Source organism: Opisthocomus hoazin, chromosome 10 (assembly GCF_030867145.1).
Source record: "Opisthocomus hoazin isolate bOpiHoa1 chromosome 10, bOpiHoa1.hap1, whole genome shotgun sequence".
In the NCBI taxonomy this organism is placed as follows: Eukaryota; Metazoa; Chordata; class Aves; order Opisthocomiformes; family Opisthocomidae; genus Opisthocomus; species Opisthocomus hoazin.
The window spans coordinates 22417333-22429699 of NC_134423.1; the positions used below are offsets into that span (position 1 = coordinate 22417333).

General features: G+C 35.5%; 1 protein-coding gene across 3 annotated transcripts in view; it reads left to right on the plus strand.

Annotated features, from left to right (window-relative positions):
* The window catches only part of EFL1 (elongation factor like GTPase 1), an 82654-nt gene that overhangs the window by 19765 nt on the left and 50522 nt on the right, over positions 1-12367 (plus strand). For all 3 annotated transcript variants that reach the window (XM_075431973.1, XM_075431975.1, XM_075431974.1), the window contains exons 13-15: positions 6515-6666; positions 7332-7510; positions 8195-8330. In XM_075431973.1, the coding sequence (XP_075288088.1) occupies positions 6515-6666; positions 7332-7510; positions 8195-8330 (467 nt within the window). The remainder of the gene's footprint in view (positions 1-6514; positions 6667-7331; positions 7511-8194; positions 8331-12367) is intronic.

Here is a 12367-nt window from a genome sequence, read left to right on the forward strand (position 1 = left end):
TGTTGTCTTCTAGTTTCTTCTGTCTGAACTTCTGAAATTATTTGCTAATTCCAACCAAATCAGACACAGGTGGAGATTTGAAAACTAAAAAGTTCCTGTAAATATTCTGAAAATTGGTGGTTGCGTAGAGTACACAAACAGATTAGGACCCTGTTAAGAGAGTGTTGTGTGATCTCCTTCACTGTAGATATTAAAATATCTAAAACCAAAACCAGTGGGAAATAGGGCCGTATTGACTTCTTTTGGAGCTAGTTGTTTTATGTAGTAAGGCCATGGTTATTTGATGATACCTGTGGTTATATATTCTTAGGTATAGCTGTGTGCAGAATTAGGTGTTCATTCAGCATATGCTGTTTCTTTGTCCCCATTCTGCTGGTGTTTTACATCGAACTGCAGTCTAAAACAGAATGGTTGAGTGTAGGTGTATAAATAAAAGCAGAGCTTGGCATTTAGGTACGGAGTATAACTGTTCCAGCTTGCTCTTCATCTTCTGTCTTCATCTAACCTAGTGTAAAAGAGAAGTATTTAGTAATTTGTTATGATAGCTTTCAAGTAGTTTTAACTGTTGCTATGTGTATTTAATATAAAATACTGATAAAATGTGAATTGGATTTCAGATGTTTGTCATGATGAAGCCTTCTAACAACTTTGTGGAGCTTTATGTATGTTACAGTGATGTGATGCAATGTCAGCAATAGGAGGAAAACCATTTATGTTACTTGAAGTCCATCATTCTTACAATCCTGCTGAATAATGTAAATAGAGTACACACAAGAAATTCCATTTCTACTTTTCAGTGGTAATAAAGTCTATTGACTAAATAACCTGGTGTACTAAAATTGTATTTCATGACAGCGCTAGGGGATATAAAACCTATAATACCCTTACCATTTTCCTCCAGGTAATATGAAAGGTACTTCTTTTTCCTCAGTCAGCTTCAAATCAGGACTTTTTTTTCCTTGGGTGTCACCGTGAAATAGGCACTTTCCCATACAATTCTGCATGAAATTGTGATGGTAATTGTTTCTTTGTTTTGTGGTACAGCTTGCTTTCATGTTGCAAACCAACAGATTTTAGTGTACTTCATCTGTTTCCTTTTTATTGTTTCCTAAAAACTGTATTGCAAAAATGTAAATCCTGTGATTTTTGTCCAGCCTTCAGCTAAAAAGACATTACATTGTCTTGATCAAAAGAAGAGGACATTTGTAAAGCTCCAAGCTCTGTAAGAAATTACTATCTTCTTGCAAGTAAATTAATTTTTTATGCTTAAAGGCAATATGACTTTCAGTGACTTCAGTGTGATCTGAACCCATCATCTTTTTGCATTAATAGTTTGTTCTAAATTGTAGTTAGTGCATTAGAAATGAATATGGCATGAGTCATCTGAAGAGCCTGTCAGATTTACAGGTTAACATCTGAAGATGGCATCCAGTTATATAATTAACTGGGTAATATATGCTTTTCAAAAATTAAAAACCCTACTTTGGTTATTATGAAATAAATTTCATTGTAACAGTATATGTTTGAATCCATCTTAGACCTTTGCAAATGATCTAAGTGAGGAATATGTAGTAATGAATAAAATTTGAATTTCTGGGCATAATTTAGTTTGTGTAATTGTAAGCTTAAGAGAGAAAGCTTGTCAAATTCTGGAAGAGTTTTCCTTCAAGTTTCTTCGTTATTGCTCATTTAGTATGTGAGATATATCAAAAGGTCAGTGTATCAGTCAAGAGTGTTTTTCAAGGCAACGTATGGCAGCTTGATATTGATATCTTAGTTTCATTATGTATCTCAGAATGAATGATAATTTCTATCTAACATAATACAAAACAGTTATCCTGTATTCCCTTGTGCAGGAGCCCTGGGAGATCATTGTATGAAGTTTTGTGTAAATTCTGATTTGGTTAATTTTCAGTTGTTTGTTCTGTGTATACAGGTTTATTTTGTACTGTGAATTGCCTAGTGCTTTCAGTTGCAATAGAAAAGACAGGAAATATTCTTAGTAGGTGTACATTAGTTTGTGAATAGAAGTAGTTCTTGAAGAACGATCTTTAAGGCTGTTACTGTTCAAAACTTTATGTTGTTAATTGTTGACTGGAACATAAAATAGCAGGTTTGCAATGCAAAGGCATTGAGTAGTTTAATCCAGAAATTAATGAACTTCAGAAGGATTAGGAAGACAAGTAGACATACTCAGTGCTGAATTGTAGCAAACAAGCTGCACCTGAGAGCGCCGTTGTTAGAAGTCTGTGAGTGCCAGATGGTGAGCAGAACAGCAGCCAGTGAGTTAACTAGAACTCAGTTCTGAAGAGCAGAGTCATGCAGAGTAATCCAGAAGATTCTCTGTAATTTACTTGGTTTTAAAGATGTTAACAGAAATTACCCCCTTAGTTTCATGAAGTCAAGCACATGTCTGTGAGTTCATGGAATTTAAACTAGTAAAAACTGTATGGAGAGAAAGTATTCTCTCTCAGCTGCTTCAAAAGTGTTGTTCCTGGTATGGGAGATGCATCACACACACTTGTTGATGGTAGTATTGATCTTTTGGAAATCAGTTGATGTTCGACTGTGATGTTACCTTTTTTCAATGGTCTGAAGGTTAAAAGGTTAAAAAAATAACCATAACACTTATTGTAATATTCTCAGGGAAATTTGTGTTTGGGTTTCTCGATTTGATTATTCACTGTGAATTTTTGAAATGTTTTGGAATGAAGTCTCCTTTTGGTAACATGGAAAGGTAGAAAAGCTGTCGTATTCGGAGGATTGATTGGATGGAGAAGGTTAGTTGTCATTCGGCTTGAACTTAGTTATCCCAGGGGAATGTTGGAATAAAGAAGTTGTCAGCAGTAGCTTGCTTACATTAACTGAAATCTGATGCATTTAATCAACCATCTACTCAGTGTTAGTAATGTGTGTAATACACTGTTTTCTATGTTATTATTTCCATAGCATTGGTTTACTGCAGAGGCTAAGATGAGTTAGTTACAATGTGGCTACCCATCTATGTGTCAGCTCTGCTACTTGAGCCTGGTTCACCTGTGTGGTGTCTGGATGCTGTAGCATCTCTTTCGAGGCAGGGAGTATCTTATTTTCTTTATGCTCCAGAAGTTTCAGGTGTGTTGGTTTTTTTTTTTTGTTTTGTTTTTTTAATGACTGCGTGGTCCCTTCTGCCAGCAAGACTGTAGATCCTTTCTTATGGAGTGAAAAAAGGACAGGGAGGAAAAATGATGGGGAAGAAGAGGAGAGAATCTTTCTTCTGGCTTGGGTAGTATTTGTTCACAACTGATTTCCCTGCTGATTGGTTTTGCCAACTGGAAAAATTGAATAAATCAGGGTGTAATTTAAAACTGTTTTTGTTGCAGATCCAGTGCCTTATGTGCATTAATCTTGTTCTGCATTCTGCTTGAGTGTGTTAAAATTCTGTATGAGGATTTATTTGACAACATTATCTTTTTGTGGTTTCTACTGATGCTACCGGGAATGACTAATTTTATAGAAATTGATGCTGACAGAAACCAGGATGGAAGTCTAGGTTGTACCTACTAGCTAAAGTCCCACCCACACTCAATCTGTTTCTTATCAAATTGAGAATATAATTAACTGTGCTTCTGTGTGTTGCAATTTACACCAGTGCATTCAGAATTTTAAGGTACCTTTAACATGTGTGATCAGAGCTATCTGACACCTAAATATACTGATACTTTTAAAAGTAGCATGTAAAGGGGAAAAAAGGAAACACACTTTTTCTTTTACTCTAAGGATTATTTACACAAATGAAAAGTATTATTCGACAATAAAGTCTGTTGGAATGCATACGTATGTCCTCGTGTATACTGTGCCATCATATATAGACTGCATTTATGACACCCTTGGCTGTCTCATCTGTGCTTTCCCCATCAATCTCTCTCCTCTGGGAATTTTTCAGACATTCCAAACCCTTAAATAGCTCTGAACAGCTGCCTTCAAGAAAAAAAAGTCATAATAAAAAAAGTTTTCTTCTTCACCATCTGCTTTGCATTTTGTATTGTTAAGCCTCATTCTCTTTTGCAATAAGATAAACAAACCAAAGAGAAATACCACACTATCCCGAATTTCAGAGAAACGTATTCTTAGTCCTGTCACAATGATTGTTTAAGAGATGATTTTTTAAAAGAAAAAAGAAAAAGAGTTGCTCTGAAGTTTGTAGTGGCGATTTTGTCTTACTTTTGCCTTTTCTATGACATGCAATGTATCTGTCCCAGGTTCTGAGTTCTGAAAGCCTGTGCTTCGAATTCTGATATTTTATCCTGGGAGGCCTCTTTTAGGTAGTTTTTAGAGAGATTTTTAACTTACATGTAGTTTTCTTACTCTTCTGTGTTGAACGTTTGGATTCAAGGTAAGCACGATAACTCTGTTCAAAGTGATTTCCTCAAGTTCTGAAAAGAATTTTGGTAAAATGAAGGGTCTCAGCGTTTTTCAAATTAAGTCTCTTGCAGAATGTCTCGTATGCAGAAAAGCATCCATATTATGACATAAAAGAAAATGTTACTGGCAGTGAGTTGGTCTCAGCCACATAATCTGCTCGTGGCTTTCTGCCCCTAATTAATCCATTAAAGGGCAGAGTAAGCATCCAGTAGGCGTCTCTCCTGGCTACACATAAAAACTTGGACCCTGAAGTGATGGATTGCTTCCCTGTTTGCAAGTGTGGGATAGTTGGTATGGGGATGTGATTCAATCTTTTTTTTAAATAGGGATTATATTTATTTACCTGTCCTGTAAGAAGAAAAAAAAAAAAAATGACTGTTTTCTTCCTCTTACTATCCATTACTGCTTCTGCTCTTTAGGAAATCTGAAACTGTTTTTGTAAGTGTGGAAATTAAAGAGAGAAGGTGACTCGTGCAAGATGACTAAACAAGCTCAAACTACCGATAACGCACTTCTGCTTTTAGTGCTGTGTTCATCAGACTGTGTGCTTGATACAATTGACTGAAAGAATCCTAAACCATCTTCATACTACGAACTCTTGTTCTTGCCTCCATCATATGAGCAAATGCAGGTGTAAGGACACATCATGTAGATGGGGTTTTGCTGTGAGTTTGTGTTCACATTGTTAAGTTGAAGTCAAGATCTAAGACTTTGTGATTAGTTTCTCCAGTTGTGTTGTACAAATGCGTGCTTTATGGTAGAGAGAATTTTTCTGTTTCTTCTTTTGAGTTAAAATTCCATTAAGAATATTCATATAATATAAAAAATGCTTTGGCTATTATTTTGGAAATAAATAATTTGTTAATGCTGGAAAGTAATATATATTTCCATTGCTTCCAATACAAAAAAAAAAGAAGCAAGCATTCTAGTTCTAGGAAGAAAATTGTATCTGTGTAACTGAATTATGTTTTCCTGCTTTTAAGCCGTGGTGATAAAGGTTTTTTGTTGTTGTCCTTTTTTAGTGTAGGCACCTGACAGGACGTTACATGAAAAATTGTCGATATTGAAATTACTAAACAGAATAGACTGTTCTTCAGAGTATCTGTAATGATTACAGCAGGATCTCAGGTTCAGCTTTTTTATATACGAAATTAATAGAAACAGAGAAGGAACTGGAAAGAGATGACTAGTATCTGAAATTAATTGCCTTGTTTGGACTTTATTAAATTATAAGAGAACCTCGTATCACAGGTTTTTATTTAGGGCCAGATCTAAAAGTAAAATGGACAATTTCAGACTGTGCTGTTAGATTTCATATATGTATAACTCACATTGCTGTTTAAAATGCTTGAAAAGAGTTGCGTTTAAAAACAAGTCTGTTTGTATTGCCTTATGGAAGAATGATAATGTTGTTCTTTAATTTTTATTATTTATTGCTTTAAATCTTTTGATAAAGCACTTTGTTTTAAGGCAGGGTTTACTGGTGAGTAGATACAAATTGCATCAGAATATTAAAATAATTTTTTCTTGTTGTCTCAGTTATAAGTCTTTTGTCCTTTATGAATTTATTCACTTTGTGGAAAAGTAGCTATAGCAAGCAAAGACTTTTCCCTGCATTTGAACACTTGCCATAAAGACAACCTTAAAATAATAAAGGTACCACAAGTAATTTAAAATGAGAGTATTTGATCCCTGTGTATTTGAAAGAAAAGTCTAGTAGTTTTTTCTAGCTTGCTTGGTATAGGTAAGCTTAGATTAGTACACTGTATGCTTAGTCTTAGCTGTCATTCTAGCTCAGGATAAAATACTGGACATGGTGTAAAAAGCAGTTTTGAAAATTGGCTTGGATCTTTTCTGAAAAAGTGAGAATTCACACGCCAGTGGGAGAAACTTAACAAAATAAACAAAGTTTAACATGGTGGTCTCTGTAAACGTGGTAGAGCAGGAGTTTGCTAATTTTTGCTGACTTAAGATACATAGTTTCATGGGGACAAAAGGCATTCTGCATAAGTTTTTACTTATGCCAAATATAGTATTCTAATTATTGTGATTTAGTTTATTTTAAAATAAGTGACATTTCCAAATACTAATGTTTTAAAATACAATATAGGCCTTTAACTCAAGAAGAAATAGCTCATCGTCGTGAACTTGCGAAACGAAGGCATGCAGAAAAATTGGCAGCAAGTCAAGGAAAGGAGATGTCAGACAAGCTCCCAAGTGAAAATTCATCTGAAGTAACTGGGGACACTGGTGATACAAAAGGTGTGTAATGCTCTGCTATCTATTCTTCTCGGAGGATGTTTAATAGTAGTGTCTAGGTGCTGTCAAGACTGTGTACCCTACAAAAAATCATCCACCTGCAAGTCCAGACAGTTCAGTAGATGGAATGGAACGAAGAGTGAGGAGGGATTTATAAGAAATCTGATAGTTCATAAATGCTGTAATAGTGCCGTAAATACCTGTTCCTATAGCCTGAGAATGTGCTTGGTCTCAGTACTTTGAGTCAGTGAAGATAGGAGATGCTGTGCTGAAAAATTAAATAATTTTCGTTCTAAGAAAGTTGTGGCAGTTGACTTTTGCCCTTGTGCGTGGGGTAGAATGATTCAGGTTTGTTTAGCTTACTGCTGGAACCTTCTTATGGACTTGTTGCTAGCATAATTTATGCCATTACAGCTTTAATTCTTTTAAGCTTTTATGAGACTAACTGTTTCATTAAAAAAAGCCACCCATACAACCTAATAATAAACTGGTACAAAAGCAGTGTATGAGCCCCAGGACTGAATTACGACTTACAATGGGGCATTCTTGCAGTCTTCTAATGTGTCTCCAGATGTGATAGGGTAACATGTAATTGATTATTTTTTTTTCTTCAGATGATGAGGCAGAAACTGCTTTTATACTTCGTATATTTTTCTGACTTTGATTAGGTGAAGGGCAGCAGCTCACTGGTCAAGCAGAGATCGTGACCTCAAAGGCAGTGCAACAGGAAGCAGACAAGAAGGAGTCTTTCATTGCTTTTGCTAGAGTGTTCAGCGGCGTGGTGCAAAGAGGGCAAAAGATCTTTGTTTTAGGACCAAAATATGATCCTGCTGAGTCTTTGCATAAGGTAAGAGGTGACAGTGGTAAGTTACAATAATTTGAGTTTCTTTTGAAACCCTGATGACTAAACTTTTACACGTTGCTCACTAAAAAAAAAAAAAGTTCAAGTCAAAAATTCCACAAGAGTATCAAAGTAATTTAGGTAATTGTGATAATAGCTGATTGTGTCTGTAAACTCATTATAAACCTTAACATTTCCAAAATAGTTTTGAGGTACAGTGTTGCAGTAGTCAACAGTAAGTCCACTATGTGCATACTTTCATTCAGAGAAAACTTGCGAAGGAAAAACCAGTGCTTTTGGGGAACCAGGAAGATGCATAATAGTACTGAAAAAAATGGTGTTAAATACTTTGAGATTGTGACCATAGAAGTTCATTGCTTCTGAATTTACTTTAAAACGCTTGTTTTATCAGCAACAATGAAAAGTGAGGTAGGATTAGTACACACTTTAAAGTTGCCAAAGAAAGCATTCTTTTTTATTTTCTTGGTAATGCTTGTTTGCCACAAGGCTGGATTTTTGGAAGGTGAAAAAATATTTTCGAGTGTATGTTGGTTTTTAATATCTAACTTTTGAAATGAAAATGCTTTAGAATGTATTTCTCAGCTTTGGAAAGCAAGGAGGTTTTGAGGAAGAAGTTTTTGTCGGTACTAAGTGATAAATATCCAACACTGGTTGTTTTACTCTGTGCAGCTGTCATCCCAGTGTTCTGCCACAGATGATCTGCCATTAGTCCCTCATATGACTTGCTGTACACTGGAGAATCTCTATTTGCTTATGGGAAGAGAACTTGAAGATCTTCAAGAAGTACCTGCAGGAAATGTTTTGGGTAAGATGTAACTAGTATTTAATTTCCTGGAGCTTGAATCCTTATATCATCTAAAATACACTGAAATTGTTTTGATGTGATTAATAATGAGAAAAGTTAAATAAATTATGGATACTTTTAGGTATGTTGTGTGTGCAAAAAATGGAGGCATGCTAATTAAACTGTGATTTCTGTGAGCTTTGAATTGTGAGGAGGGAAAAGATGCTTGAATAGGAGAAAACTAGGGATTACATTAGCCTGTTATCTTCAGGTTGGAGTACGGCCAGGTAAGCATTGCTGCCAGGAATTGCCAAAGTCAGCAGTAAGGTCTCATATTTTATAAATTCCAAGGATTATTTATAATATTTTCCCAACAGTGGAAATTCTGTAATACGACTTCTCTAGTGACGCGAATAATTGTAGTTTTATTTATGGGTCTGTCTGAACTATGATGCTAAAAATTATTTCTTTTATGGCTCTGTCAAATTTTGAACTTTCTCCATGGTCAAGGTTCTGAGTGATAAGTCATCCTAATCATGGAGTTATGCTCTTTTGTGCCAGATTCTGAGCTGCTTTGCCCTAGAGTATGAATAGCATTTTTTGCTGGTTTTTGTCCTTCATTTGTCTTTTTTTAGTATCGAAAGTAGGGTTTAGACTTTAGATAGTGTGAACTTTAAAAATTATTTGGTTCTTTATTTTTTTCACTTTGTGAATGAAATTCTACAAACTACAGCAAAAAGGTTTTTTTTTTTTTAATGCCTGTTGTCTGATTTTTAGAAACTTCCACTAAAGTAAAAATAGGTGTACCCTATTGGGGTTGGATTTTGTTAATCTAGGCAGTTGACCATGCTGGTCACTTTTAGCATGGGCCTGGTGTTCAGAACATAGGCAGCTGGTGAATTAGTTAGGAACCCACCCCAAAACGCTTTGCAGTAAAAGTGAAAGAATATCGTCTTCGTGCTTGCTTCTCCCGCAGAGAAAAATATATCTTAAGAATTATATTATGTCTTTAATGTTAAGAATTGGACAAAATTTCAAGAAACATTTTTGTAACCAATTAATTCTACCAAAAAGTTCTGAGTAGTCTCCACTGCTGAAGGCTGCTTTTTGGTGGGGTCTAGCTTTTCCATAAAGAAAAGCATATTAGTTGAGTAATATGAAAGTTCTAAATGGCGACACAAGATTTGTCATATTTAGAATTAATTAGAGTTTTAAGATTGGGTTTAACAGTCAGAGCTCTTAGCCAGACTATGTTTGGTATTTCATCTCTTTTTACCAGATCGTTGTCTAGTCTTTTTATATATTGACAGAACAGGTTTTCGTTTTTACTTAGAACATAGAAGTTCAAGTATATATATATACTTTTAAAAAACATCTGATGTAATTTAAAAAAAATTTAAAACTAAAAGCCTGAAATACTTTCTTGTTTGTTTGTTTCTCTCATTTCCCTGTAAAGCTGCATTGTTAATTTACATAAATTTAATAAACACCTTTACTGATTTGATGATGATTTACCAGACTCAGGAGAAAATGCAATACATTTATATGAAAGGAATCTGCAACAATGGTGATGCAAGACTTTTATTATTCCAGTTAGTAACAGGCCTTTCTTTTTCAAAGGCCATTTATCTTCCAGCTTTAAAGCATACAGCAGTGATTTCTCTCCAGCCATATAAGGAAATTGCTTGTAGATTGTCTAGCAGATTAAGGAAGCTTTTCTGAAAGCTCTGTAGTTTTACTCTGTATAATTAAATTATTGCCATAAGGAATACACAGTTAATCATGACTGCCTGCTTCCACTTTGAAAACCCTATACCACAAGTTTTTTTCAGGGTTTGGGGTTTTTTGCTATGGTTTATAGGTTGTTTCTTACAAGGAAGAATCTGCTTGGTCCTGGTGAGCAGCCTTTGTATTCTTTGTACTGGTTTATGCAAAGGTTTGAAGATCAAACTCATGGCTTGATACATAGGTAGTTTTACTGAAGACAAAAAGATGTCATCCCTTATTCCTTTTGTTCAATTAATATTTCTTTATAATACTCATCTCCTTATAATTGCTAAAAATCTGAGAAACTTGTAGCAAAATATTGTGGGAGGAGAAGGTAATGAAGCATGCTGTATTTGAACTACAAAACTGTCACGCAAAGAGCATTTAAGAACATCCAGCTGAAAAGCAATACTATGTCCCTGTCTAATATGCATAGCCATTCTGGCAAACTTTGGAAAGCTATTTTCTGGAATTATTCTGAGTTCCTGGAAGTTAGGAGAGACACACTGCTTTGCATTGGTTATTTTGTATTGCAAGTTTGCAGTCAAAAGTATTTGTCAAAAAGCTTTAATCAGTATGTCATTTTCAAGTAATATGGCAAACTCAAAATACTGCCTCCTTCGACACAGCTGTTTACAGTTCACGATTTTTCTTCTTTACAATCTCTTTGACTGCTATACATTTTTTGTAGTCCTTGAGTAGAAGGTGAAATACGGTTTAAAAGAAATGAAGAAGTTCCTGGGGACCAAGGATAACAAAGTGTTTGTAATAAATCTTCTTTTAAAAATTATTTGTCAGACTATTCTGTGAAAACAGTAAAATTCTTGTCTCTGACAAAAACACGTGATTGTAGAATTGTGATTTAGGAGCACAATTGATTCCTTCGCTCTGAGAACGAGTATGTGAACAAAATGCCTTCTGAGGAGAGAGTAGCTATCTTATTTTTCATTTTTTTTTTTTCTTTTTCCCCCTGCACTGCTGTTAGAGGTCCTGTGCAAACAGACAGGAAACTACTTGTCAACTGGTACTACTAGGGTCTGCTTTGTACTGCTTTGAATGAACAGAGACCTTGCAGGAGGAGAATCTAGTTATGGGAGCAGCAGATAAGGTTATACTAGATTAGGTATGTGCCCATGGGTTCCAAATGGCACTTCTGTTTAGTTAACTGATGAACAAAAAACGTGATAGCCACTTGAATGGGCTGTGAAAAGTATTTTGAAGTTTAATTTGGAAAAATGTTGGAAGTACTGATCCAAAAATTAATCATGTGTCTTGATGTACTGTTTCAGGAATGGCTTATTTTTCTGTATCATGTCAGAGGTCTTTTGCGTGGTATGCAGTTGCTGAATTTGAACCTCCCTGTGGTCATCAGATCTAAGAGTCCTGGGAGTGAGAGCCTTACCTTTCTAACGGTCCACCTCTTGTCCTTACTGTGGTGCTGGCCTTCTCTGTATCACTCTGTCCTGTCTTAAGGGCGGTATGAACTTCTGTACCAGCTTCACTTGTCTTGCAGCTGGGCTGATACCTCATTCTCTTAATAGAAACAGTGTTACCGGTTCTGTAAATTCTAACTAAGTGTATCAAAATCATGGTTAGATTCCAAATACAGAAGTATTCTGTACTTGCAAACATTGAATGTGACAATTATGTATGTCACCTAAATCTGTATCTCAAAATGAGTTGAGAACTTCTGATTCCAAGACATCCTGGGCACATTTTGTGCTCACCCTTTGAAAACTGCCGGAATATCCATTGGAAAGAAGGTGGTGTATTGTAGACCTTGGACACAAGTCTGTGTGCTGTTTTAAAGAGTGTCCTTCTGTGGCTTGCAGGAGAGAAACAGTACCTGAGTATTCAATTCCAAAGACTGATTGATGTATCATTGCATGTTCTTAGTGACACTGTAATTGCCACTGACCTGTATTTGCATAATGTGGTGCTATGCATATAGCAAGCTACTGTAGTCACCCCACTCTCTTTAATGGATTGTCCTTCTTTGCTATAACAAAAACAGATCAGAGAAAGGAGCTTGATATAGGCAATCATCTGGCTATCCAGATGTGTTTAGCTTCTTTAGTTTATTAAGGATTATAGAGGCTTAGGTTCTTGCTGGGACACACACCCTTGTTGCACAGGCAACTTCTATGGTCCTGGAGGTTCCTGCTACCATGCAAGCATCTTTTCCAAACTCGTTGTATTTGAACTCCTGGCTGTAGTGAGAAATCCATTGGTTTCTAGTTTGGTTGTTATAGCTCTTCTTACTAGTGCTTAGTTTCTCTTATAAAAAGGAA